This window comes from Colobus angolensis, unplaced genomic scaffold (genome assembly GCF_000951035.1).
Source record: "Colobus angolensis palliatus isolate OR3802 unplaced genomic scaffold, Cang.pa_1.0 Scaffold35, whole genome shotgun sequence".
NCBI lineage: Eukaryota > Metazoa > Chordata > Mammalia > Primates > Cercopithecidae > Colobus > Colobus angolensis.
The window spans coordinates 10,180,602-10,207,412 of record NW_012116821.1 but is presented as its reverse complement, the minus strand read 5'-3'; the positions used below and the strand labels follow the sequence as shown (position 1 = coordinate 10,207,412).

Below are 26,811 nucleotides of genomic sequence, written 5' to 3'. Positions count from 1 at the left end.
CCAACCCCTACAAAGGACTAGATCTCTCAAAACAACATGAAACCCTCCGTACCCATACTCTCCTGGTAATACCACCCTCACTGGGCTCGATGAGGTCTCGCCCCAAAACCCTACTAACTGTTGGATGTGCCTCCCCCTGCACTTCAGGCCTACATTTCAATTCCTGTACCTGAACAATGGAACAACTTCAGGACAGAAATAAACACCACTTCCGTTTTAGTAGGACCTCTTGTTTCCAATCTGGAAATAAACCATACCTCAAACCTCACCTGTGTAAAATTTAGCAATACTATAGACATAACCAACTCCCAATGCATCAGGTGGGTAATTCCTCCCACACAAATGGTCTGCCTACCCTCAGGAATATTTTTGGTCTGTGGTACCTTAGCCTATTGTTGTTTGAAAGGCTCTTCAGAATCTATGTGCTTCACCTCATTCTTAGTGCCCCCTATAACCATTTACACTGAACAAGATTTATACAATTATGTCGTACCTAAGCTCCGCAACGAAAGAGTACCCATTCTTCCTTTTGTTATCGGAGCAGGAGTGCTAGGTGGACTAGGTACTGGCACTGGTGGTATCACAACCTCTACTCAGTTCTACTACAAATCATCTCAAGAACTAAATGGTGACACAGAACAAGTCCGCGACTCCCTGGTCAACCTTGCAAGATCAACTTAACTTCCTAGCAGCAGTAGTCCTTCAAAATTGAAGAGCTTCAGACTTGCTAACCTCTGAAAGAGGGAAAACTTGTTTATTTTTAGGGGAAGAATGCTGTTATTATGTTAATCAATCCGGAATCGGTTTAAATTTGAGATTGAATACAACATAGAGCAGAGGAACTTCAAAACACCGGACCCTGGGGCCTCCTGAGCCAGTGGATGCCCTGGATTCTCCCCTTCTTAGGACCTCTAGCAGTTATAATATTGTTACTCCTCTTTGGACCCTGTATCTTTAACCTCCTTGCTAAGTTTGTCTCTTCCAGAATCGAAGCTATAAAACTATAAATGTTCTTCAAATGGAGCCCCAGATGCAGTCCATGACTAAGATCTACTGTGGACCCCTGGACCGGCCTGCTAGTTCATGCTCCGATGTTGATGACATTAAAGGCACCCCTCCTGAGAAAATCTCAACTGCATGACCCCTACTATGCCCCAATTCAGCAGGAAGCAGTCAGAGCAGTCGTCGGCCAACCTCCCCAACAGCACTTGGGTTTTCCTGTTGAGAGGGGGGACTGAGAGACAGGACTAGCTGGATTTCCTAGGTCGACTAAGAATCCCTAAGCCTAGCTGAGAAGGAGACCGCACCCACCTTTAAACACTGGGCTTGCAACTTAGCTCACACCGGACCAATCAGGTAGTAAAGAGAGCTCACTAAAATGCTAATTAGGCAAAAAGAGGAGGTAAAGAAATAGCCAATCATCTATCGCCTGAGAGCACAGCGGGAGGGACAATGATCGGGATATAAACTCAGGCACTTGAGCCAGTAACGGCTACCTTCTTTGGGTCCCCTCCCTTTGTATGAGAGCTCTGTTTTCACTCTATTCAATCTTGCAACTGAAAAAAAAAAAGAAAAGTTTCATTGAAGAATAAATTAATACAATAAAATGAATACATTTTAAGTATACAGTTCAAACTGTAACAGTGTTACAGTTTCAAGAGGACCCCTTCAACATGATATTGGACATTTCCATCATGCCCTAAATTTCCTTCTTGTCCCTTACTGGTTGGGTCCATCTCTACTCCACCCTCCTGATCTGGCCCAGACCAGGGCCTCAGAAGAATCATTTTTTTGTCACTACATATTAGCTTTGTCTGTTCTAGAACTTCTTAAAAACAGAATCATAGAGTATATTCTCTTTGTATTGGCTCTTTTTATTCAATGTAAAACATTGTTCTGCAACATTTATCCATATTGTTGCATGTATCGTTCCCTTTAATCCTGAATAGTATGCTGTTTTAGGCATATAATGCAATTGTTTATTAATTTACCTGCTGACAGACATCTGAGCTATTATGATGGATATTATGAATAATTCTGCTATGAAAACTTGTGTACAATGTCCTCTCGGACATATATTTTCATTTTTCTTGAGTGGAGCTGTTGGAACTGTTGGATCAGAAAGTATATGTTTAATTTTAAAAGAAACTGGTAAACTCTTGTCTAAAGTGATTTCTACCATTTTACACTCCTACTAATAATGTATGAGAGTTATATTTGCTCCATAGCCTTTTTACTACTTTGTTAATCTTTTTAGTACTGTCAACCTTTTTAATTTATCCAATCTAGGGAATGTGAAGCAGTATCTCAGTGTTATTTTCATTTTCCTGATGAGTAACAATATTGTGTATCTTTTCATGTGCTTATTAGCCATTCCTACATCTTTTATGAAATAGTTAACTGAAATTTGTAACTAAAAGTGCTTTCCTGAACTTCAGGTAGTAAGCCTATTCCCCTCAAGTGAATAAACTACAATCTTGGAATGAAAAATTAAACACAGTGGGGACATTTTTTGTATAAGTTGCTTTACTCTGTGTATGTCTGGTTTGCTTAGTCTGTTCTCCCCATGAAAGCAAACACAGTGTTTATTTCACTAATGAGTATCACAAGCACATAGAACTGTGCTTACCCAAAGCATGAATTCAATATGTTATGTATGCATGCACATACATGTACATGCATGTACATCTACACACACATATAAACATATATTAATTTTTTGACCCACAAATCTAAGAAAACTAATTCTTGAGCCTTTGGTTTGAAGAATTCTCAAATTATTAACATATCTTTATGTTCCACTCCACATCCACTGTACCTGAGATAGTCCTACTGTTCTACTTTAGTAAATCAGGCAAATTTAATTTTTTAAATAATTAAGATTACAACTAATTTTATTTTATTTTATTTTATTTTTATTTTTATTTTTTTTTTTGAGGCGGAGTCTCGCTCTGTCGCCCGGACTGGAGTGCAGTGGCCGGATCTCAGCTCACTGCAAGCTCCGCCTCCCGGGTTTACGCCATTCTCCTGCCTCAGCCTCCGGAGTAGCTGGGACTACAGGCGCCCGCCACCTCGCCCGGCTAGTTTTTTTGTATTTTTAGTAGAGACGGGGTTTCACCGTGTTAGCCAGGATGGTCTCGATCTCCTGACCTCGTAATCCGCCCGTCTCGGCCTCCCAAAGTGCTGGGATTACAGGCTTGAGCCACCGCGCCCGGCCGATTACAACTAATTTTAAAACATAATTTGAAAGTTAACAATGAAATACATTACATAAAAAGAAAATTTCAAATAAAAGCAAAACTAAATCCAATAAAAGAAAAGAAAGCTGGGCTCTATCTCTTTAATCCTTTAAAATTCAAATCACACAATGCTCCAATGAAATCTTCATTAACTGAACCAACCCATGCCCATGAAATATCTCATATGCAACTGCTAAAACCTCAATAAACACATTCATCTTCTTGCAAAAAAGGTATTTCTTTATAATATGCACATGCAGTATATACTATTTTGAAGCAGATTTGTACTTTAGTCCTTGTTCTACTGCTTACTGGCTGGCTGTCCTTTGGTCATCGACCTCCAACTTAAAAAATAATACTTGCCTTGTCTACCCCACAGAAGTGTTATAAAAGTCAAACAAGGTAGTATAAAGGTATTTTACAAGATATACAGTGCTATAATACAGATTTTAAAAATTACTCTACATCCCATAACACTGTTGTACAACTTTAGAGCAATAGTAGAAAATAACAATTATTGCCTAACTGAAAATCCTGTCCAGAATTCCACAAAAAGAATGTATGGTATGAACATTACAGTACATCATATTATGAGCCCTTATATAGTTGGTTAGGATTTCCTTAGTTTGTTCATATAGTTTATATATTTATGCAGTCCCTATTTTGTGAGAGGCATTGTGAGGAGCATAAAGACATAAGCACAGTACAGAGCCTTAGCTTCTCTACATTTACTAAAGAAGACTTCTCCTTGGGTATTTAACCAATATTTAAAGTATTCTGGGAAGAAATGCCATTAACTTCATATACTGACCTTAGATTACTATCATTACAAAAAGATGCATGAGTGATCTCTCTTTAACATACCAGTATTTATCTTCTTATAACTTTTGCCTTTACTTGAATCAGAAGTGAAGTCCTTTTAAGCACTAAGCATCTATTCCATACTTTGTCTTTACATATGAGATACAAATCATATTTTTAAAATTTTTATTTATTTTTATTTTTTATTTCTGTGACACGGAGTCTTGCTCTGTAATCCAGGCTGCAGTGCAGTGGCGTGATCTTGGCTTACCACAACCTCCACCTCCACCTCCCAGGTTCAAGTGAACAAATCATACTTTTAGGCACAGATTCTCAACATGTATCTTAGCATGCTGCCATAACTAGGGCGTGAATTAAGTATTAAAGATAGCTTACCCCAAATATTACTATAATATAAATCTCTAAATGAAAAAGAACATATTAACAACTATACTGGGGTGGGATTCTGGGAGCTAATCCATCCCTCTTTCCCCTTTCCTCCAAATTCCATCTCCTATTAACACACCAGCTCTCCTGAGCTAAGCAGCTGCTGAGGTTGGGGAAGGGCGTACATGGAGAAAGCTAGAACCTCTGCAATGTTTTCTTCCCTGGGAGGAACTAGCAGCCATATGAAAAGAAAAAGCTGAATGAAAGGCTGAATCCTTTCTATTCCTGAGGCAGATAGATAGAAGACCAGGGAACAAAGAGACTTCTACCAAGAGCCCTGCCAGATATTGATACCTTTGATACTGAGAAAGTATCTGGAATATGAAATACAAATGCTAAATAAGTATCTTTGAAATAGGGGGAAACAATAAAGGCTCTTGATGAGTAAAATGGGTAGTATTTTTTAATAACCTGATAATGAGTTTCAGGAAAAGGGAAGGTCAACGTTATGGAATGAAAACACAGAAGTACCATATTTAAAAGGATAAAAAAAAGTGGTGGTGGGGGGGGATCCAGTAACTTCATCAAACTAGCAAATGATTTAGTATCATTTCTAATTAAAAACTCAAGAAGGAAATCACTTAGATCTGATAAAGACTAGGTTATAATTCTAACTGATGAAACACGTAAACCGTATCAATTAATACCAGAAAACAAACACGGAAAAGTCTACTAGAACCATCATTACTCAGTACAGTCTTGGTAATGCAATACTATAAGAGCAATGCAATAAAGTAAGAAAAAAAAAGTTTGTAAAAACATAGTAGGATGAGATTTTTCTTTGTTTTTCCAATGCCATAAATAACTAGAAATGGAAACAAAATAAAGAAAAACAAAATCTATATAACACCTGGAAATAAATTAAAAAGAAAAATGGTCTATTTGAAGAAAACCTTAAAATCTATGCAGAACATAAAACAAAATCTGAATAAAAAGAAATATCATGTTCTTGTCTGGGAAGACTTTATACTATAAGAAAGTGAATTATACCAAAATTTAAATCAAAATTTAATGTATTTCCACCTCTAATCAGACAGGACACTATGGGGAACTGAATAAGTGATTTTAAAAGTCATGGAAAATTAACAACTGAGAATAACCATGAAAAGTATGAAAAAAGGAGAAGGAATGAATTGCTCCAACAGATATCAGAATGCTAAAATTAAATAAAATATTACTGGCATACAAAAATACATATACTGATGGAATGAATAAAGAATCCAGAATTAGATTCCAGTAGTCAAACTACTTTACTATAAAGCAGGGGTGGCATATTCTTCCAGCGGGAAAAGGACAGCTTAGATCACGAGTCAGTAAACTATGGCCCACTGGCCAAATTGTGGCCTCTGCCTATTTTTGCAAATAAAGTTTTACTGGGACAAATCCAAGCCTATCATTTGCAAACTGTCTATAAATATTTTCATGTTACAGAATCACACAGTTTCAACAGAGACCATCTTGTCTACAAAGCTGAAAATATCTACTATCTGGCCCTTGAAGAAAGTTTGCCAACCCTTAGTTTATATAAGAAATGATCAGCTGTCTCGTAGACACCTATCTCACACAATACATTGTGGGAAAGAACCTTTTTTTGTTGAGATGGGGTCTTGCTCTGTTGACCAAGTTGGAGTGTAGTGGCATGATCATGGCTCACTGCAGCCTCAACCTCCCAGGTTCAAGTAATGCTCCCACCACAGAATCCTGAATAGCTGGGACTACAGGTGTGTGCCACCATGCCTGGCTAAGGGGCCTTTTTAACAAAGAAAGAAATCCACATACTTCTAAGAAAAAGAAGGGTATATTTGATATATAAAGATTTATTTTTACATAAAGATACCATAAAAATCAAGATGAATTATAGTTACGATATTTTGCAACGTGTTTGATGGTAAAAACGTAATATATATAAAAATTATTTTATAAAACAAAAAGATAAGAAGAAAAAATAGGCAAAACAAAATAGAACACAATTTATAGAAAACCAAGTCCAAATGGTCAACAAAGATAAACAGATTTATAAACTTACTAAGTGTGAGAGAATTATCAGTTGAAGTAAAAATCTCTCTCTATACCCACAATATTACTAAAAATCAGAGTTATAGTGCCCTATTGCTGGTGGAGATGTAAGGGGAGAAGCATGCTCTCATATACTGTTGGTGAAAATTTAAACTAACATATTTTTGAAAAGTAAGCTGGCAATTGTTTTTTAAATCTCTACCTTTTGATGTAAAAACTCCTTCTTGGGTATCTATTCCATACCTAAAAAAAAAATACATATATAATGCCGTTTACTGTAGTACTGTTTATAACGATAAAAACTAGAAAAAAAAACTTGATAGTGAACACTGAACACATTACAGTGCATCTACAGACTAAACATAATGCAGCCATTAAAAAAGAATAAATTAGGCTGGGTGCGGTGGCTCATGCCTGTAATCCCAGCACTTTGGGAGGCCAAAGCAGGCAGATCACTTGAGGCCAGGAGTTTGAGACCAGCCTGGCCAACATGGCAAAACCCTGGTTCTACTAAAAATACAAAAATTAGTCGGGCATATTGGTGGGCACCTGTAGTCCGAACTACTCAGGAAGCTGAGGCAGGAAAATCACTTGAACCCGGGAGGCAGAGGTTGCAGTGAGCCAAGATCATGCCACTGCACTCCAGCCCAGGTGACAGAATGAAACTCTGTCTTAAAAAAAAAAGAACAAATTAAACCCTACAATTCATCAACAAAAATACCCAAACCCAATTCAAAAATGGGCAAAGGACTTGAACAGACATTTCTCCAAGGATGATAAACAAGCACATGAAAAGATGCTGAGCACTATTCATTAGTGATTACACCCCACATGCATTAGGATAGCTAGTATGAAAAACAGAAAATAATAAATATTGTCGAAAATGTGAAAAACTGAAACCTTGTGCACTGTTGGTGGGGATGTAAAGTGGTACAGCTACTATGGAAAACAGTATGGCCGTTCCTCAAGAAAATAAAAATAAAATTATCTTATGATAGGAATATCCACTTCTGGGTAAATACCCCAAAGAACTGAAAACAGGGTGTACACCCATTTCAACATTTACATGTCAGTTCAACCCACGATGCCCAGATATCTGTTCAAATATTCTGCTGGATGCATATATATATATATATATATATGTTTTTTGGCTGAGGTTAACATTTAAATTGGTGGATTCTGAGTAAAGCAGATTACCCTCCACAATGTAGGTGAGCCTCATCTATTCAGCTGAAGGTCTTACAGAAAGAGACTTACCTCCCTTGAGCAAGAAATTCAGCCAACAGACTGCCTTTGGACTCAACTGCAACTCTTCCTTGAGTTGACAGCCCATCCTGGCTTGGTGAGTCCAGGGTCTGATGGGGTAGGCTGTAGACTCAAGGAAGAGCTGCCAAAACCAGGTAAGCCAATTCATTAAAATAAATCTCTCTCTAGACAACACACACACTACCACCACCACCACCACCACCACGATGGTTCTGTTTCTCTGGAGAATGCTAATATACCTCTGTTCAAGGCAGCATTATTCACAATAGCCCAAAGGTGGAAGCAACTCCAGCAGATGAATGGATAAGCAAAATGTGGTATGTATATACAATGGAATATTATTAAGCCTTTAAAAAGAGGAAATTACACACGTACACACACACATGCACACAGACATATATATTTATAGAAGACAGGGTTTCACCATGTTGGCCAGGCTGGTCTCGAACTCGTGGGCTCAAGCAAACCACCTGCCTCAGTCTTCCAAAGTGCTGAGATTACACGTGTGAGCCACCACACCCAGCCAAAAAAAGGGCATTCTGACATATAATACAATATAGATAAACAATGAGGACATCATGCTATGCGAAATAAGCCTGTCACAAAAAGGCAATTAGTGTATGATTCCTCTTGTATGAGGTACCTATGGAAGTCAAATCCATAAAGTAGAATGAGGAACCAGAGAGTTGTTTAATGGGTATAGAGTTTGTTTTGCAAGAAGAAAAGAGTTTTGGAGAATGAATGTACAACAATGTGAACATAATTAACACTATTGAAATGGTTAAGATTATAAATTTTACGTTATATTTATTTTACCATGATTAAAAACTAAAATAAAACATTCTTAAGGAAAAATACTATAAATAATAACAACAACAAAAAAACACCTTAAGCAACTTACATTCAGCTGGGAAATAATATGTATATTCTATTATGCTAGAGATATATCTGCAGTTCAAAATGTATTATAAATTATGTTGTGTATCTTTTTGAAATGACTGAAAAACTAAATTAAAAGCAATAATATTCAGTTCACTAACCGGTAAGTCCTTCTTTCATGGTTCCTGACTTTTTTGTAAGATGTTATTGCAAGATACCTACTAAAATGGAAAACAACTGAAAAAGCAGAATACATAATTTCTTACCAACATCGCTAAAACCCTGGAGGGGAGGAATCCTAACAAACATGGCCATAATTTGCCACCTATTTCTATTGTCCTCACTTTTCAAAATCCATAAATCAACATTTCTGGAAACAAAACAGAGTCTAAAATTTGGCTCCTTCTTCAGTTTAGAAGGTACCAAGTTAATCCCTGACATCCTAGTTTCCATTTTCAAAAATGTACTTTTTCTCTCCCTAAACTGGCATCTAGATTCTTAAGTATTTTTAGCACATGACATAGAAGTTAAATAGATTTGCTTAACCAAAATAGCTAGTAAACCTCCCAAAAGAATTAAAATATTAATGGCGCTTTAATGATACAAATGAATAACTTTACACTGAAATAATCTATGGGAAAGGAAGCAGAATTCTGGGGATTATGAAGTAAACAAAACGAAGTTCAAATTCTACTTTATTTTACTTTTCTATAACTAATGAACAACTTCTTCCAAAGACAAGTGGGAAATACAAAAACTAGCCGGGCATGGCACATGCCTGTAGTCCCAGTTACTTGGAAGGCTGAAGTGGGTGGATCGCTTGAGCCAGGAAGGCAGAGGCTGTAGTGAGCTGAGATCACATCATTGCCTCAAGCCTGGGTGACAGAGCAAGATCCTCTCTGGAAAAAAATAAAATTAAAAAAAAAAAACAAAACGTAGGCTGAGCGCAGTGGCTCACGCTTGTAATTCCAGCACTTTGGGAGGGTGAGGTAGGTGGCTCACCTGAGCTCAGGAGTTCGAGACCAGCTGGGCAACATGGTGAAACCCCATCTCTACTAAAAATACAAAAATTAGCCGGGTATGGTGGTGGACGCTTGTAATCCTAGCTACTCGGGAGGCTGAGGCAGGAGAATCGCTTGAACCTGGGAGGTGGAGGTTTCAGTGAGCCAAGACTGCACCATTGCACTCCAGCCTGGGCGACAGAGCAAGATTCCATAAATAAAATAAATAAATAAATAAATAAATAAATAAATAAATAAATAAATAAATAAATAAATAAATAAAATAATATATAAAAAATAAAGACAAGTAGGAACCATGCTTTTTTTCTTTCTTTCTCTCTTTTATTTTTTTTAGATAGGGTATCTCTCTGTTGCCCAGGCTGGAGTGCAGTGGCGTGATCAAGGCTCACTGCAACCTTGACCTCTCAAACACAAGTGATTCTCCCACCTCAGCCTCTCAAGTGGCTGGGACTACAGGTGCATACCATTCCATCCGGCTCATTAAAAAAATTTTTTTTCAGCCGGGCATGGTGGCTCAAGCCTGTAATCCCAGCACTTTGGGAGGCCGAGATGGGTGGATCACGAGGTCAGGAGATCGAGACCATCTTGGCTAACACATTGAAATCCCGTCTCTACTAAAAAAATACAAGAAAACTAGCCAGGCGACGTGGCAGGCGCCTGTAGTCCCAGCTACTCGGGAGGCTGAGGCAGGAGAATGGCGTGAATCCGGCAGGCGGAGCTTGCAGTGAGCTGAGATCCGGCCACTGCACTCCAGCCTGGGCGACAGAGCCAGACTCTGTCTCAAAAAAAAAAACAAAATTTTTTCTAGAGTTGGAGTCTCACTGTGTTGTATCCAGGCTGGTCTCATTTTAACTTTACAGGAAAACAAGATTGTTTATCAGCTTCTCGTTTTTTTAAAACTAAAAATAACATTGCTAGGTTGTTTTTATGAAGATTCTCTAAATTTATTTATAACCTTAAGAATAACATGTAGAACAAAGTAGGAGACTGAATGATCTTTGTTGAATAAATATGAATGGATATTCAGATAATTCAAAATCTCTTAGGATCTCCCATTCTTTATAGGATACAGAGAAAACTCGTTAATATGGTCTTTTACCTTTGCAGCCTTATCCCAACTCTGTGCTCAAGACAAACAGGTTGTCCTCATACTTACAACGTCCCCTTTGCCTACAAAGCTCTTCTCATGACTCTTTGCCTACCTTAAGTTCATCTTTCCTATCTGTCAAATCTCTGGGGATGCAACATTTCCTCAAGGCAGCCTTCTCTCCTCCCAAACTAGAACAAATTCTTCCTGGGGCATTAGGCTTTTATTGCACTGTATGTCTCTTCTTCACAGCAATCACAGTTCCAATGTTATATTTGTATTCTTAGTTGATTTGTTTCTTTCCACCTTTAGACTATAACCTTTCTAAGGGGTGATACGTAATATCGATCATCGGTTGTATCCCTTGTGCACAGTATAGGGCATGGCAGGCAAATATGTGTGTAAATGAACTTGCTGAATGAATCAATGAGACACACTTTTCGTACCCAAAGTATAACGGCAGGATAACATTTATCAATCTATTGCTTCTTGAAAAACAGATATGATGTGCCCAATTTTCATTTTACATCTCAAATACCAATGCCTAAGGACTTCACAGTTATTTAACAAATATTTTTAACAAATGCCTTCATTAATCACCACTTGTTTACAAGTGCTAAATAACATTTTGGTTACATTCTGTAACATCTTCTGCCGTTAATGTCATCTCTAGAATACTGGCTAATGTGAAGCACCTGGACTTCTGGAACACAAACCTGAAACTCACACACCAAACTAAACTGTTATGTAAATGACAGAAATGACACATTTTGGTCTGCAAAATCTCTAGACGGCTTTTGGACCAATTTAACTTTTACCACTAAAATTCTGTCACCTGACTATAGTCATTTTGAGCTCATGATAAACGAATTACAGATGAAAACATACAGTTTGATGACAATCTTTACAAAAGTCAATCTTCAAAGAATACCACCAGTCACAGGTATTCTAGGCTCCTATCAACTTATTTGGTCCGGGCAGACTTCACTTTTTGTGATAATTATGTTCTGAAAATTCTATAAACTTAATTATTATAAACAAGTCATACTCTGCACATAAATCAGGCCTGGGTCTGGATTCTAGTTCTTCCATTTTTCATTTATTCACTGAGGCAAGCGACTTAAAATTCCTGAGCCTCAGTTTTCTCACATGTAAAATCAGTTAATGATTCCTATATCCTAAGATGCTTTTGAGGCTTCAACAAGATAAAATGGGTCTCACTCAAGCATGCTCAGTACTCTGTCTCTCTCTTCTCTGGTTATACAGAAATTCTATTAGGATTCTGAAAAGTAAAATAAATATTTCAGTAAAAATCAGCCCTTTATTTATTAATAAATCTGGATTTTCAGATTTTCCTTAAATTTACTTAGTAACTTAAGAGCTCAAATATTATAGAGATTTGTATCTAGTATGTTACAGAACTGAAAGGTGGAAATTGATCAAAATGCTGCACAAATAAAAGCTACATGTAACAAACAGAGTATCACAACCATACAAACTAATCAGACATAAAGAAGTCAGCAACAGAAATCTGATGTTGCCTTTAGATGACACAATTAGGCAAACAAAAAGTAGAGTTCCATCCTCCTTCGGTCAAGGCCATGGTTGAAGACTGAATACCAAATAGGGAAATACGAAAAGCCAGGAAATGGCAAATTAGCAAAAACTAGGACTCCTTAATTTTTGTATTCATTTCATATCTCATTTCTAAAACTTTAATTCAAATAAAAACCAAAATGGAACTGGGACAAAGCCAAAATGAAAGTTATGTAGGTCAAATGAGAACCTATATTGTCCTTAGGCTCTTTGTCACTTTCTGTTTAAGGAAAAACTGCCCAAGTGCCTTGACACATTAAAGATCAAGCAGGAGGTTCTGCCCTAAGAGAGTCCCCATCTGGCAGCCAGGTTTCGTCAAGCAAATTTTGAGAATTCTCTACCTTCCTACCTTCTATCTAATTATAGCACTTTATAAAATCCATTCTCTCTTTCTCTGTCTCTCTCTCTCTCACACACACACACTCCTTCTCTCTCCCCCTCTCTCTGAAACTTATCTGTATTATAATAACACAACACTAGGTATGGATTTATCTGACAATTTTCCCCTAAAACAGAATAAATTCAAAATGGAAAAACTTTCGTCTGTACACCTGTACTATATTCTGACAATAATAATTCCTAAATTAAGTATAATACACTTTTCCTATAGGAGTTTAAAGAGGTTACAGTAAAGAATCTCTTGTATAAATATATGTGCCAGAACTTGACCCAAATAAGTGCTGAGAGGTATAAATCTCAAAAGTTTCGGGACTCTTTGAGAAATGTCTTCAGAGTCTGTGATATATTTTATTCAACTAAATTGTACAAGTAAGATATTTTGGTAGGCTGTGGGAATGCCTTATGGCATGTTACTGTGGAGCTCGTGGTAAAATACAAAGAATATAAATAATTAAAATAAAATTGACAAATTATAAATGATTCAATAAATTAGAAATTCAAATGCCGAGCACTTTTCTAGACACTGGACACAAAGCATGAACCTAACAATAACCCCGCCTTCATGAAAAATATGGACTACTTGAAAATTATACCTGCAACACTAAATAAATATTCTTCATTCTTCCAGTATATTGAGATGTTTATTTGCAATCAGACAATCTGTTTTCCTCTTTGAACCCATAGTTATGTGATGGCTCTATAAAAGATTTTAAAATAACTATAGAAGTAACTGTTAGTAAAGATTGTGGGATACTGAAAACAGCTACAAAGAAAGTTATGAAAAACCTCTGAATCTGAATGGAAGTCCTACTAGATTAGAGTCTATGTCTGTGACATTATGCTTCTAATTCTTGTTCTTAAATGCTTTTCTCATGATAGTATGAAACTTACTTCCTGGAATGCCATTGATTAAAAAATTTAATATTTACTAAATGCCAATATTTATGCCAGCACTTTTAAAGTACAGAAACATGGAGTTTCTTTACCTTATGCAAATATGCTGTGAGAAAGACTTCAGAGCCTATTGCCTACTTTGTGGTACAACACTGAAGATTCATCATCCAAAACAGACAGACAGTAAATTCTTGTGATTTGCAGTAGCTCTGTTTTATAAGGGTACCACAAACATTGAAATCATCGCTCCTGGGGGAATACGTTTCCGTGAGCCCTTGGTCACAAGATGTTCATCAACTGATCAATACATAACCTTGTTCTATGTGTGCTTCTGTTTAAAAAGAGCACTTCAGTGCTACATTTGGAGTCTTTTAAGCAGCAAAATCACTAACAAAAAGCACAAAAATGTAAAAGCATGGCACTACATACACTGCGAAAAGAAGGCTTGTTTATGACAGCTGAGACAAGAAGGCAGAACCTCGCTTTGATCAACCTCAGCTGGGAAATGAGCATCAGGTGAATCAATTCTTCACCACTCTGAATGACCATAAAAGTGCTCCAAGTACTGACTTTGGGGTTACACATAAATGTTAGCAAGTATGTGAATCTGCCAATATGAAATCTACAAATAACGAGCACCAACTGCATGAGTCAAATATTTCAGTGCAGTATCTGACTTGATTGCCACTGAAAGACACAGTTTGGAAAACCCCTAATAAATACGGTTTAGCTACTATGCAGACAAAGAGTTCTGGACTAGAGTGTTTCAAGTAAGATGTCTGAGGCTTTCATAAACGGATGTTTTTTAAAATGTTATTTCCTACCTGATATATTCTAAAGGGGATATAACGAAATCCATTTTCTTCTGCAGGATATTCCATGAGTTTCCGATTGATGGCCCAAAACTGGTCAAATCTGTCTGTAATGATATAAATTATTTGTTATTAAAAATGAACATTATAATGGAATACCTCACATGAAGAGATGAAAGTTTTAAATATCCCTCTAGAAGTTGCTGAAAGGACATCATTTATATATTTTTTCTTATTTTTATTAAACTTATCTTTCTATAACTAAACATAAAGCAAATATAAAATTAATTTTTTTCTACATTATTGCATCCTCTCCCTAGATATTCACACAGCCATTTTTTTCTCATAAGAAAAACCATAAACATATAAACACACGACTACTTGTGTTATCAAGGCAAAAATCACACCAGGTAGAAGATAGATGTCTGGACTCTCCTGGTACTACTTCTAATTGCTGAGCTACAAAGGTACAGCTTCAAGTAGCCTAAATGTTAACTAGAAGTTGTGTAAAGAAATAAACTCACCGAGTGCGGTGGCTCATGTCTGTAATCTTAGTACTTTGGGAGGCCGAGGTGGGCAGATCACCTGAGATCAGGAGTTCGCGACCAGCCTGACCAACATGGAGAAACCCTGTCTCCACTAAAAATACAAAATTAGCCAGGCATGGTGGTGCATGCCTATATTCCCAGCTACTCGGGAGGCTGAGGCAAGAGAATTGCTTGAACCGGGAGGCTGAGGTTGCGGTGAGCTGAGATCATGCCACTGCACTCCAGACTGGGCAACAAGAGTGAAATTCCGTCTCAAAAAAATAAAAATAAAGTCAAAATACTGAACACAGTAAACATTAAATACCAAAGATATATATATATATATATATATTTTTTTTTTTTTTTTTTTTTTTTTTTGAGATGGAGTCTCACTCTGTCGCCCAGGCTGGAGTGCAGTGGTGCGATCCCGGCTCACTGCAACCTCCACCTCCCGGGTTCACGCCATTCTCCTGCCTCAGCCTCCCGAGTAGCTGGGACTACAGGCGCCCGCCACCATGCCCGGCTAATTTTTTTGTATTTTTAGTAGAGATGGGGTTTCACTGTGTTAGCCAGGATGGTCTCGATCTCCTGACCTCGTGATCCGCCCACCTCGGCCTCCCAAAGTGCCAAAGATTTTTTTTTAAAAAGCTTTGAAAGAAATATGGAACTGGCACTTATGAAGAGTCAACTGCAGCTTAATCTCAGACCAATTAAGATCTTTTTTAAAACTTTTCAGTTTCAAATTTTCTAAATAAACAACTTGAGATATAATTTGCATACCATAAAATTCTCCCCTTTTAAAGTATACAACGTAGTGGTTTTCAGTATATTCAGAGTTCAGAACATTTTCAGCATCCCAAAAACAAACCTGTGACTATTAATAGTCACTTCCCATTTCCCCTTGCCCCGGCCCCTGAAAAATCACTACTTTCTATCTCTATAGTTTGCCTATTCCAGACATTTCACATAAATGAAGTAACATAATACATGGTTCTTTTGCATCTGGGTTTGTTTTTTGCTTGGCATAATGTTTTTGAGGTTCATTCCTGTTGCGGTATGTATCAGAACTTCATTTGCTTTTATGGCTGAATAATATTCCATTATGTAGAGTTACGAGATTTTTGTTCTCTCAGTTGACTGACATTTAAGTAGTTTTTGCTTTTTATCTATTATAAATACATTTTCAATTCTCTTGGGTAGTTCTCTAGGAGTAGAACTACTGGGTCATTAGGTAACTCTGTTTAACTGATTCATGGTAACTATGTTTTGAGGAACTGCCATACTGTTTTCCAAAGTGACTGTACTACCTTGCATTTCCACCAGCAATGTATTTGGATTCCAATTAGTCCACATCCTTGCCAATACTTGCTACTATTGGTCTTTTTAATTATAACCATTCTGGCAGGCATCAAGCAGTATCTCATTGTGGTTTTGATTTGCATTTCCTTAATGACTATGCTGAGCATCTTCTCATGTGCTCACTGGCCATTTGTACATCTTTGGAGAAATGCCTATGAAATCACTTTCCCTTTTAAACCAGCTGTCTTTTTATTATTGAGTTATAAGAGTTCTTTATATATTCTGGACACAAACCCCTTATCTGTGATTTCACATATCTTCTGCCATTCTGTACACTGTTTTTTAAGCAACTCCTTTTTTCTTAAACTCACCCAGAATCCCACCTTATAAAATATTTTATACTCTGAAATGTATATCAAAATCATAATTCTATAAAACAGGGAAATATATCCAGAATTACAGTTCAGCTTGGTATTTCTCTATTACTAGACCTGTTTGAATCCAATCTACTGGCAAACTATTTGATTCTGCTTAAACCATCCTAACTATGTATTTTTTAAAAAGTAGTTATTTCTTCTTACACCCCTTTCCTAAAAGGCTGTGACAGGCTTTAGGCCTTCCTTACTCTAATCTTCAGCTCCAATCTGAGGAAAGACTCACAGTATATTAGAAATGGTGTGAGAGAAAATTTTAAATCCAGTAAGTCCAGCACAACTTCACAGATAACTAAGGCTCAGACTGTTACATGTTTAATTAAGAACCAAGACCAGAATCTTGGTCTTCCAATTCAAAGTCCCCAATTGGTTCAACAGTTGCTGCCACAAAACTTTATCTTTATGCGAAGAATACTACTTTGACATAGTCCTGTCATACATGAAGCAATTATTCTGTCAATGCTCAAAAAGGTGTCTTTTTACCATCAGGTATCAAGCAAGAATGTGACAGCTAAATAAAATGATTCTTCATGCATACTTAAAATTTTACTTGCTGCCTTGTGATGAAATCTCAAGCATCTAGCATGGTGCATGCATAGCATATGCTCTTGAATCAAAGAATGGATAGAACACTATGAATATAATTTCTCATAAAAGTAAACTGGAAAAAGAAACATGATTGTGCCAGTTATCAATTGTATGACTCTCTTCTCCAAATTCACCCTTCAAGATATGCATTGCTATATGGACATAAATCCTTTAAGCATCTCAACTGCGACAACTTTGTTAAGATTTCTCAGCAGAAAATGCTAAAACAAGTTGTAGGACAAACGGTTCTGCCCAATGTCCAGATATGCAAGTCTCTCAGCAAGGTTGCAGCCTGAGCCTGGCCAAGGGATAACCAGCCCTCTCAAGACAGAATCTAGCACTCCAAAGGCTTCCTGCTTGCATAGGCACACTAATGGGCCGTTGCCCTTATCAACATCTTAGTTTGCTTGCTCTGGAGGCCTGCATGGACTGCCCATCTGTGGCTTCCCACCCAGCTGCCACTCTCTGCACAACCATGCCACATGTTGCTGATCACCTGCATTCCAGTATGCCCTGACTGCCAATGGACTACAGACCAACTCTGGCCTGGTGAGAAGAGAGAACTTTTCTACTAATTCAATGAACTGAATACACATCCTCCAAAGAAGTCTGAGCCCTAGCCCTTGCAGGTGGGGTCCCTTACAAGTTTCGTCCTCCTCCCTCAGCCCTAGGGTAAAATATATAGTTTTCTTACATCTTACAGTCACTTTTATCAGAGTTTAATAATTCTTTATATGAAACTTAGCCTGTTTAACCCACTGATTAGACCCAAATACAACTATGTTTAAAAGGAAGACACGATAAAAAAAACTGTATTGATATTAATTTTAATCTTCTTATAGAAATGCTATATTCTTATATTAAGAAGGTATTTTCCCAGCAATAGATAAAAACACCCTAATCAAAAATAAACTTTTATAGATCAAAGTTATTAACAAGAAAGATACAAATATAAGAAAGTAAAAGAAGTTCAGTGCTTCCCTAGAGTAAGACGGGGAAAGACAGAAGAAAAAAAAGAAGAGAAAGAAGGGAAGGAAGGAAGGAAGGAAGGAAGGAAGGAAGGAAGGAGAAATAGAGGAAGAAGGGGAGGGAAGGAAGGAAGGGAAGGAAGGAAGGGAGGGAGGGAGGGAGGGAGGGAAAATCAGTGTTGAGATTGAAAGAATAACCAAGTGTCTTTCACAATTTTTTTTTTTTTTTTAAGAGACAGAGTCTCGCTCTGTCACCCTGGCTGGAGTGCAGTGGCGCAATCTCTGCTCACTGCAACCTCCACCTCCCAGGTTCAAGAGATTCTCCCACCTAATCCTCCCAAGTAGCTGGGATTACAGGCATGCATCATCACGCCCGGCTACTTTTGTATTTTTGGTAGAGATGGGATTTCATCATGTTGGCCAGGCCGGTCTCAGACTCCTGACCTCAAGTGATCCATCCGCCTTGGCCTCCCAAAGTGCTGGGATTACAGGCATGAGCCACCATGCAGAGTCAAACAAAACAAAGACTAAGTAGGAGAAAATTAAAACTAGCAGTTACTTAGCTTATTCACATTGGGAGAAAGGAAGATAACATATATACTTCTTGCCAGAGCTACAAGCAATATTACTGATGTAAGTTTCTTTTTATAAAACTTAACATTTAAGAAGGCTATCAAATCAAAAGCATAAAACCGAAGGAATATTTCTGTTCTACAGAAATATTCAATCAATTTTTTTAAAAAAAAGATTAAAAATACCATTCCTCAAAAATCCTGATGGTCATCCATTTTTCCTCTCTCTCTCTCTCTGCTGAATTAAGCTTTCATATTGGTCTTGCAAATTTTTAAAACACCTGGAAATTTTTTTTTTTTTTTTAAATTTCGGATCTCTCTAAAATGGTAAGATACCAAGTTAATCTGTATTCTTTGTTCCTCACATGGACGAACAGCAGGAAAAAGTGGTAACTTTAAACGATTTATCTATTCTTCCACTTAAGCTTTACAGGAGGTAAAAACTCAAGGCAAAATAATTCTTATGCCACAAATAACATGTCTAAAATCCCCCAAAGGAGACATGGAGGACATATAAGGAGAGGGTAGGGATTGCTACTCAGGCTCAATTCAGCCGGCTGGGACCCTCATGCAGGAAACTGGTGAAATGGTCTCCACATGCATACACTATTCACGTCCTGGTCTTTAACATCTATGAAGCCAAAGGAGAGCAGAGTTACAGCATTCCAAATAAATGTCAGATTGTGACAGCACAAGAAGACAGACTCTAAGCTTGTCTTTGAAAGGAAAAGCAAATGGCTGGAAATGACTACAGAAAGGAACCCACTCTTCACAACATTTTCCATCTGTCAACAGTATTATTCAAATCAGTACTACAAGCAATCATGGAATAATTGTATTGTTTCACTCAGAGGCTTTCAAGATACGTAACAGAAAAGACATTCAAACACAGACCTATATGAGTTAATTTCTTCATACGTAATATGTTAAACATCTCTGTAAGACAAAACAGGAGCAAAATAAAAATGAACAAGTAGTAATTACTGGTAGGATGCCAAAAGCAAGTATTCAATAAGTGACCTATATCTTCAAACTCATCTGCCTTATCAGCCAGGTCAAATTAAGAGAATCAGCCCTTGAAAATTCATCATGAACACAGAAGTAGGTGGGCCCAGTGGACTGGCCTCTGCATCACGGCTGAGCAGTGCCAGTCCTGGAGGAAGTTCATCCTTCATCTTGTCCATAAACACATGTCTTGGCAGAAAGTTTCTACCCAGGGAAATCTGTGGTTTCGGTGAATCACAAAAGCAATAAAATCCAAATTCCTGGACAATTTTGACCTGGACGGTCACTGTCTGAAAATTAACTGAGAGAAGACATTTACCCCTTTGCCCTACAAAGTAAGTGCTACAGTCTTAGAAAACTGGCATCAAGAACAGTAATCAATATACATTTAGAGTGCAATTACTTCTCTCTGTGTTCACCACTACCACTTTCACTTCTCCGAGCCAACACAATAGCCTCCTACTTGGTCACTGTCCTATGTTTATCCCCTGTGCACAGCATCCAGAATGCTCTTTTAAAGCATAAATCACCATTAACAAGTAAATTTTTAAATATTTTTCTAATGGTTCACAAAACATAATGCTTTATGATGCACTTCAATGATATGGTTATTTTAAGTTATGTACTAAAATCATTTTTTAAAAAATATGCAACCCACTGCATCTCCTTATTGCCTGCATCTGGGGCAGACTGCTCCCTGCCCAAACTCTGCATGCAGGCAACCATAAATAATGTCAGTAATAAAACACCTCTTCCCCTAGAAACAGATTCCTACTAGGCCCACTCCACCCCCTTGGAATGCTATTGCTGCATTCCTCTGAGATCTCACTGTCTACCTTACTAACTTACTAAGTTACTACCTACCTTATTTACTAAGCTCTAAGTCATGCTATTTTTCTTTTCGGTCCCTAGTAAATAACCAAACTTGTTCCCATTTCACAGTTTTAGCAGCCTAGAATCCCCACTTTCCTAATCTTTACATAACTGCTTCTCACCATTCAAGTCTCAATACAGTGTTACCCCCTCAGAAAGATTTCCTTCATAATCCTAGGTAAGACAGCCCCACTTTCCAATCATTCCCTATACCATCACTCTATTTTATTCTAAATACTTACTGTTATTTCAAATTATGCAATTTGCATGTTTAATTATGTACTGTCACCCTCCCTCAACTAAAATATAAGCCCCATGAGGGTAAAGACTTTATCTTCAGCTCTAGAAAGTTCTACGTACTTCAGCCCTAGAAAGTTAATGTACTATAAGTATGCACATAGTACATACTCAATGAATGAATGTTAATCACTAACAGCTAAATTAATGAGTAGGCAATGGGGACAATAAAAACAAGGAACAGCAAACATAGTGTGGCACAGTGGAAAAAGCAGAAGGTCTGGAGCCACACTGCCTGGGTTTGTTTCCCAGCTTTGTCATTTATTTAATAGTTTTGTGAGTTTGAGCAAGATACTTACTGTGCCTGACACAAATTAAGTGCTACATAAGTGTTTGCTATTATCATTACCTTTCAGGCTGCCTCAGATTCAACAAGAGAAGACACTGAGCTTCTAGACTCTACCAGGTAAGAAGTGTCAGGACCAGTAGGGAAAAGTGGCCCTGCCAAAACCCCATCATTACAGAATTGCTGGACTGTTCGGTCTGGCTCAGAGCCAGGGAGTCTGCATCACTCACATCAAATTCTATGTGAATGCTGCCTGCTGGAGTTATGCAATTGAGCAGCCTTTGCTAGCCATAGTTGGGAGAATAAAAGCCCTAACACAGTACAGCTGCAATATTTACAACCAAATACTCTCTGACCCTTTTGCTTCCTCCAACGTTTTCAACCACCATATAAGGTTCTATCTTCTCATCCTGTGGGCACAATTTATTTGCCATTTACCTCCCATCAATTTCACTGCATTCATCTCCAGCCATATCATGTAACAGTGGTGGGAATAAGAATGGTGGTCCAAGAACATCTAGGCCAACATCTGAGGAGTACTCCAGCCTTGACAAGCAAGTCTGGGTTCCAACCCTACCCCTTAAGACCTAGATAACTATTCCTTTCCAACCCCTTCCTCTTCTAATATGTCTTAATATAGTAGGGGAGAGGACATAAGCACGATGGGGGGAGTGGTTCTTGTTAATCTGAAAAGATGAGAGGCTCACAACTGCTACACCTTATTACAGCATAGCTTCATAAACGGAGTCAGTAAAAACTAGCCACCTTATGAAAACTTTGTAAATGATTAAAAACTACTGCTGGAAATTTAAAGAAAATTAATCTCATTAAGTATTGAGAAAAGCAGATTGTAAATTCTAATTTCAACATCACCAGCCAATAAACCATGACTGCAAGTTACAACATCTTTAAATGTATTCTAAGAGTCAATCCCAGGAACTGCCTTTATCTTTAAGGAGACAGGATTCAATTATCGTATTCTAACCAATTACGAAGAATTTATTTCAAATGTATTTTTAAGCTGGGTAATAAAAAAAGATTCAAAATTCAAAAATTTCATAATGTAAAAAACAAATTATTGTTGTTCTATGTGCTTGTATTAACATTTCTAATAATAATGATCTTCAACTATACTCCCATTTTCCCTTCATCCAAAAGACAATCTTTAAAGCAGCTTGTCAAAAAGAGATTTACAGAGCTACAGCACAGTGGTAGGCCAGAACTAATTATCTAAATGTATTCCTGTTACAATCATCTATAGATTTATAACCATTAACCTGCTGTTCTATTACTTTTAAAAACTACTGTATATTAAGAAAAGGTTATTTCTCTTGGCCGAAATTAGTTTATTACTTTCCTAGATGCAGAGGGCCAGAAACAAATTTAATATGCAACTGAGTTCATTTTTACTTCACTCAGAAAGCAAGCTAAAGTCATAAGAAAAAAACAAAAATATTTTAATTTTTGAAAGACTGACAAAGAAAAAGATACCCACATTATATTCACTGTAATCTTTCCAACATTTATTATGTAGGTAATTCTCTCTATAATACAAATCCTTTATGCTTCTGAAGAGAAAATGTAAAGTAGAAAACACTATTAATCTGTTAATGATTATCCACTGAAAAATAACAAAAGCTTTCAAAACAAAGGGGCAACCAATGGTCACTGGAGATACAGTATGTAATGCAACATTTCTTAACTTTTGCTTCTCACCAGGATCACCTGAAGAGCTTTTAAAAAATACTAATGTGCAGGACCCACTCCAGACCAATTACCTGATTCCCTGGCATCTGTACTTTTGAAAGCTCCCCAGATGATTCTAATATATAGCCAGCGTTAACAACCTCCAGATGTAACAAAAAATACAGTCATGCTTCATTTAACGATGGGGATAGATTCTGAGAAATGCATCAGGCAATTTCATCATGGGAACATCATAGAACATACTTAGAAAACCTATAGAGTAAAGCTTACTACATAACTAGGCTATATGGTATAACCTATTGCTCCTAGGCTATAAACCTATATGGTATGTGCAAATCAGGTACGTACAAACCAGTACTGAATACTGTAGGCAACTGTAACACAATCTTAAGTATTTGTGTATCTCAACATAGAAAAGGTACAGTAAAAATGCCATATAAAAGATGTTTAAAAGGTACCCCTCTATAGTGCACACACCATGAATGGAGCTTGCAGGGCTGACTCTGGGTGAGTCAACGAGTGAGTGGTGAGTTAATGTAAAGGCCTAGGACCTTACTATAATGTAGACTATGTAAACACTGTACATTTAAGTTACATTGAATTTATTTAAAAAATTAACCTTAGCTTACTAAGGCTTTTTCACTTTATAAACGTTTTCATCTTAACTTGAGTCTTTTGTAATAACACTTAGCTTAAAACAAACACGTACAGCCGCACAAAAACATTCTTTCTTTATATCCTTATTCTGCGAAACTTTTTTTATTTAAATTTTTTTTTACTTTTTTAACTTCTTAAGACTTTTTGTTAAAAACTAAGACACAAATCCACACAGTAGCCTAGGCCTACAAAGCAGGAGGATCATCAATATCACTGTCTTCCACCTCCACATCTTGTCCCACTGGAAGGTCTTCAGGGGCAATAACATGAGTGAAGCTGTCATCTCCTATGAAAACGATGCCTTCCGGAATACCTCTTGAAGGACCTTCCTGTTTTACAGCTAACTTTTTCTAATAAGTAGAAGGTGAACACTCTAAAATAATAATAAAAAGTATAGTAAATAATAACATAGTCGTTCATCATTATCAATTAATGTACATAATTATATGTGCTAGACATTTATCCAACTGGCAGCACAATACATTTGTTTATAACAGTATCACCACAAACCTATGAGTAATGCATTGTGCTATGATGGTACAAGGGCTACCAGGATACTAGGCCATGGGAATTTTTCAGTTCCATTATAATTTTAAGGGACTACTATCATACATGCAGTCCACTGTTGACTGAAACATCACAATGCAGAGCATGACTGTACATTCACTTTAGAATCAGGCATCTAGGTTCAAATTCTGGTTCCACCTCTTGGTAGTTCTGTGAACTCATTTCCTCATTTGCAAAGATGGTAATATTTATCTAATTCTTGTGAGGAATCCCTAAGATTATGCATGTAAAAGTCTCTAAGCCTGGGATAGCACAGGAATTTAGTAAACCTAATAAGCTCCTCCATTCTGTTTCAAATCTATCTAATCTGTACATGGTAGCCACATGGAAAATACCTCTATAAAGAAGTTCCCAATTTGCAAACAGTTCATATTGTGAATCTGCAGTTTAATTAAAACAGGAGATAGAAAAAAACAGCATGCTCAAACAAGTTTTTATTTTGTAGGAACTGTGTAGAATGAAATCTACCAAACCCCTTGCTCCTACTATGCACTTAATTGAGTAACAGGAGCTGCAGAGAATTAAAAAACAAAAACCAAAATAAAAACAAGTACACAACAGATTCTTCCTTTCACTTAATATGTAGTTGGGGAAGCCAAATTGACGCCAGTTATCACAATTTCTAATAAGTTTGACCAATCCTTTATTTTGCACTTGTAATGCTTGATGGCTCAAGTCCTTCTCACCTACCCCGACTCCCCATCTCCTCAAACGGCAGAGATGACCAAGTAATAGATATTATACTTAAGTAAAAGGCATATCAGAAGTTTAGGCTGGGCTAAGCATGGTGGAGCCTGCCCGTAATCCTAGCACTTTGGGAGGGCCAGGTGGGAGGAATGCTTGAGCCCAGGAGTTTGAGACCAGCCTGGGCAACATAGGTAGATCCTGTCTCTACCAAAAAAAAATTAAAAATAAAAATTAGCCAAGCATTGGTGATGTATGCCAGTAGTACCAGCTACCTGGGAGACTGATGTGGAAAGGCTGATTGCTTGAACCCAGGAGGTCAAGGCTGCAGTGAGCCATGACCTTACCACTGCACCTCAGCCTGGGTGACAGAGCAAGGAGGCCCTGAATCAAAAAACAGCCTAGTCAAAAGTGCTATTAAAAAAAACAATACTAGAGTGAGAAATAGCGAAAAGCTGTTGGCTCTCATTACAGTGGGACCAGTGATCACTTTTATCAATAACTTATACACCTGCAAAGAATTTAGCAATTTAAAAAACCCTAGGATTTCATATTAATTTTCATACAACTTACTGATATAGCTCTCCTCATTGTAGAGAGGAGAAAATTGCGGCTCCAAGCAGCTACACAACATGCCCAAGGTCATCAGGTTAGTAGCTGCTAGTGGGTGCTACCATGACACAGAGATTTTTAGTTACGTTTCTACAAATAAAACAGCTTATTTGCTAACACTCAATGTTCAGCCAATTCAAGACAACTTATGATTGAGATCTGGGAAACTATTAATGAATGGCATGTTTATATGATCAAAAATTCCAGGGTTCTATGCTTCAAAAATTATGGTAGCATCTGGTATAGTAATTCAACAAATCACATCTCCTGTAGTATTTAGAGATGACAGAACAGCACAGTTAGCAGTAGCTGCTACTACAGAAATAAATATTACTTGTTTTAACATGTTCATTAAGTCATAATTCTTCAATGAGTACATGAAGAAAGGCACTGTGATAATCAATTGAGAATATTACTCAATTAGGAACTATTCTTTAAAGGAAGACAAGGACAATAATGAGTGAAACTGAAAAATCTCATCTTAGTTCAACTTTTAGCTACCAGGACTGATCAAGAAGTATCTTCCTCAAAACTGTTATATAACAACTAATTCATTGCAAAACAAAGTTGGTTGAAAACTATATACATTTCTCAAAAAATACGGCCCACCAAGAATTTTACAAATTATACTTTATTACCTATAATGAGCTTATTGTGGACTAAATATTATTGTTTTAAACGTATCCCATAAATTTTAGGGATACATGATGTACATTATTGTATCCTGTAAGGTCCAAAAATTCAATCAGGATTTCCAGGAATCCTAATAGTAAAAATAAGAATAAAGTTATTATGAAATTATCCTCCCAGTGTTTCTCAAATTTTTTTATTTAAAACTCAAATAGCTGAATTGCATTACTCTATTGAGTACTAACACCCGAAAATAAATAATGCTAAAAATACTGGGGAGAATAAGCTGTATTATAATTGTAAAGCATTTTCCCTTTCAACAAGTCCATGAAGTTGTCTTCCTTCTCTTCTCACTTCCTCTATTTTCCTTCATCACCTTGTCTCTTCTGCTCCTTTCTTACATTCTAGGTGGGCAAATACTAATCCTTTTTCATCTTTCAAAAAATATGTAAAAGAGACATTTATAGAGTTTCAAAATCTTACATAAAAATAATGACTTTTAAATACATGAAAAGTACATGCAGGTTAAAGTACCTGTGGAACAAAATCTAAGCATTAACAAAAAGAAGAAGATAGTTTAAGAAAAAATAGCTGCAAAAGCACTATTCACAATAGCAAAGACTTGGAACCAACCAAAATGTCCATCA

The 26,811-nt window shown here is 37.0% G+C and overlaps 1 protein-coding gene across 5 annotated transcripts in view; it reads right to left on the bottom strand.

Annotated features, from left to right (window-relative positions):
* Positions 1–26,811, bottom strand: part of ATG5 (autophagy related 5) — a 137,321-nt gene that overhangs the window by 50,783 nt on the left and 59,727 nt on the right. For 4 of the 5 annotated variants that reach the window (XM_011952860.1, XM_011952863.1, XM_011952864.1 and 1 more), the window contains one exon: positions 14,471–14,565. In XM_011952860.1, the coding sequence (XP_011808250.1) occupies positions 14,471–14,565 (95 nt within the window). The remainder of the gene's footprint in view (positions 1–14,470; positions 14,566–26,811) is intronic. The other variant, XM_011952862.1, reaches the window with a different exon arrangement.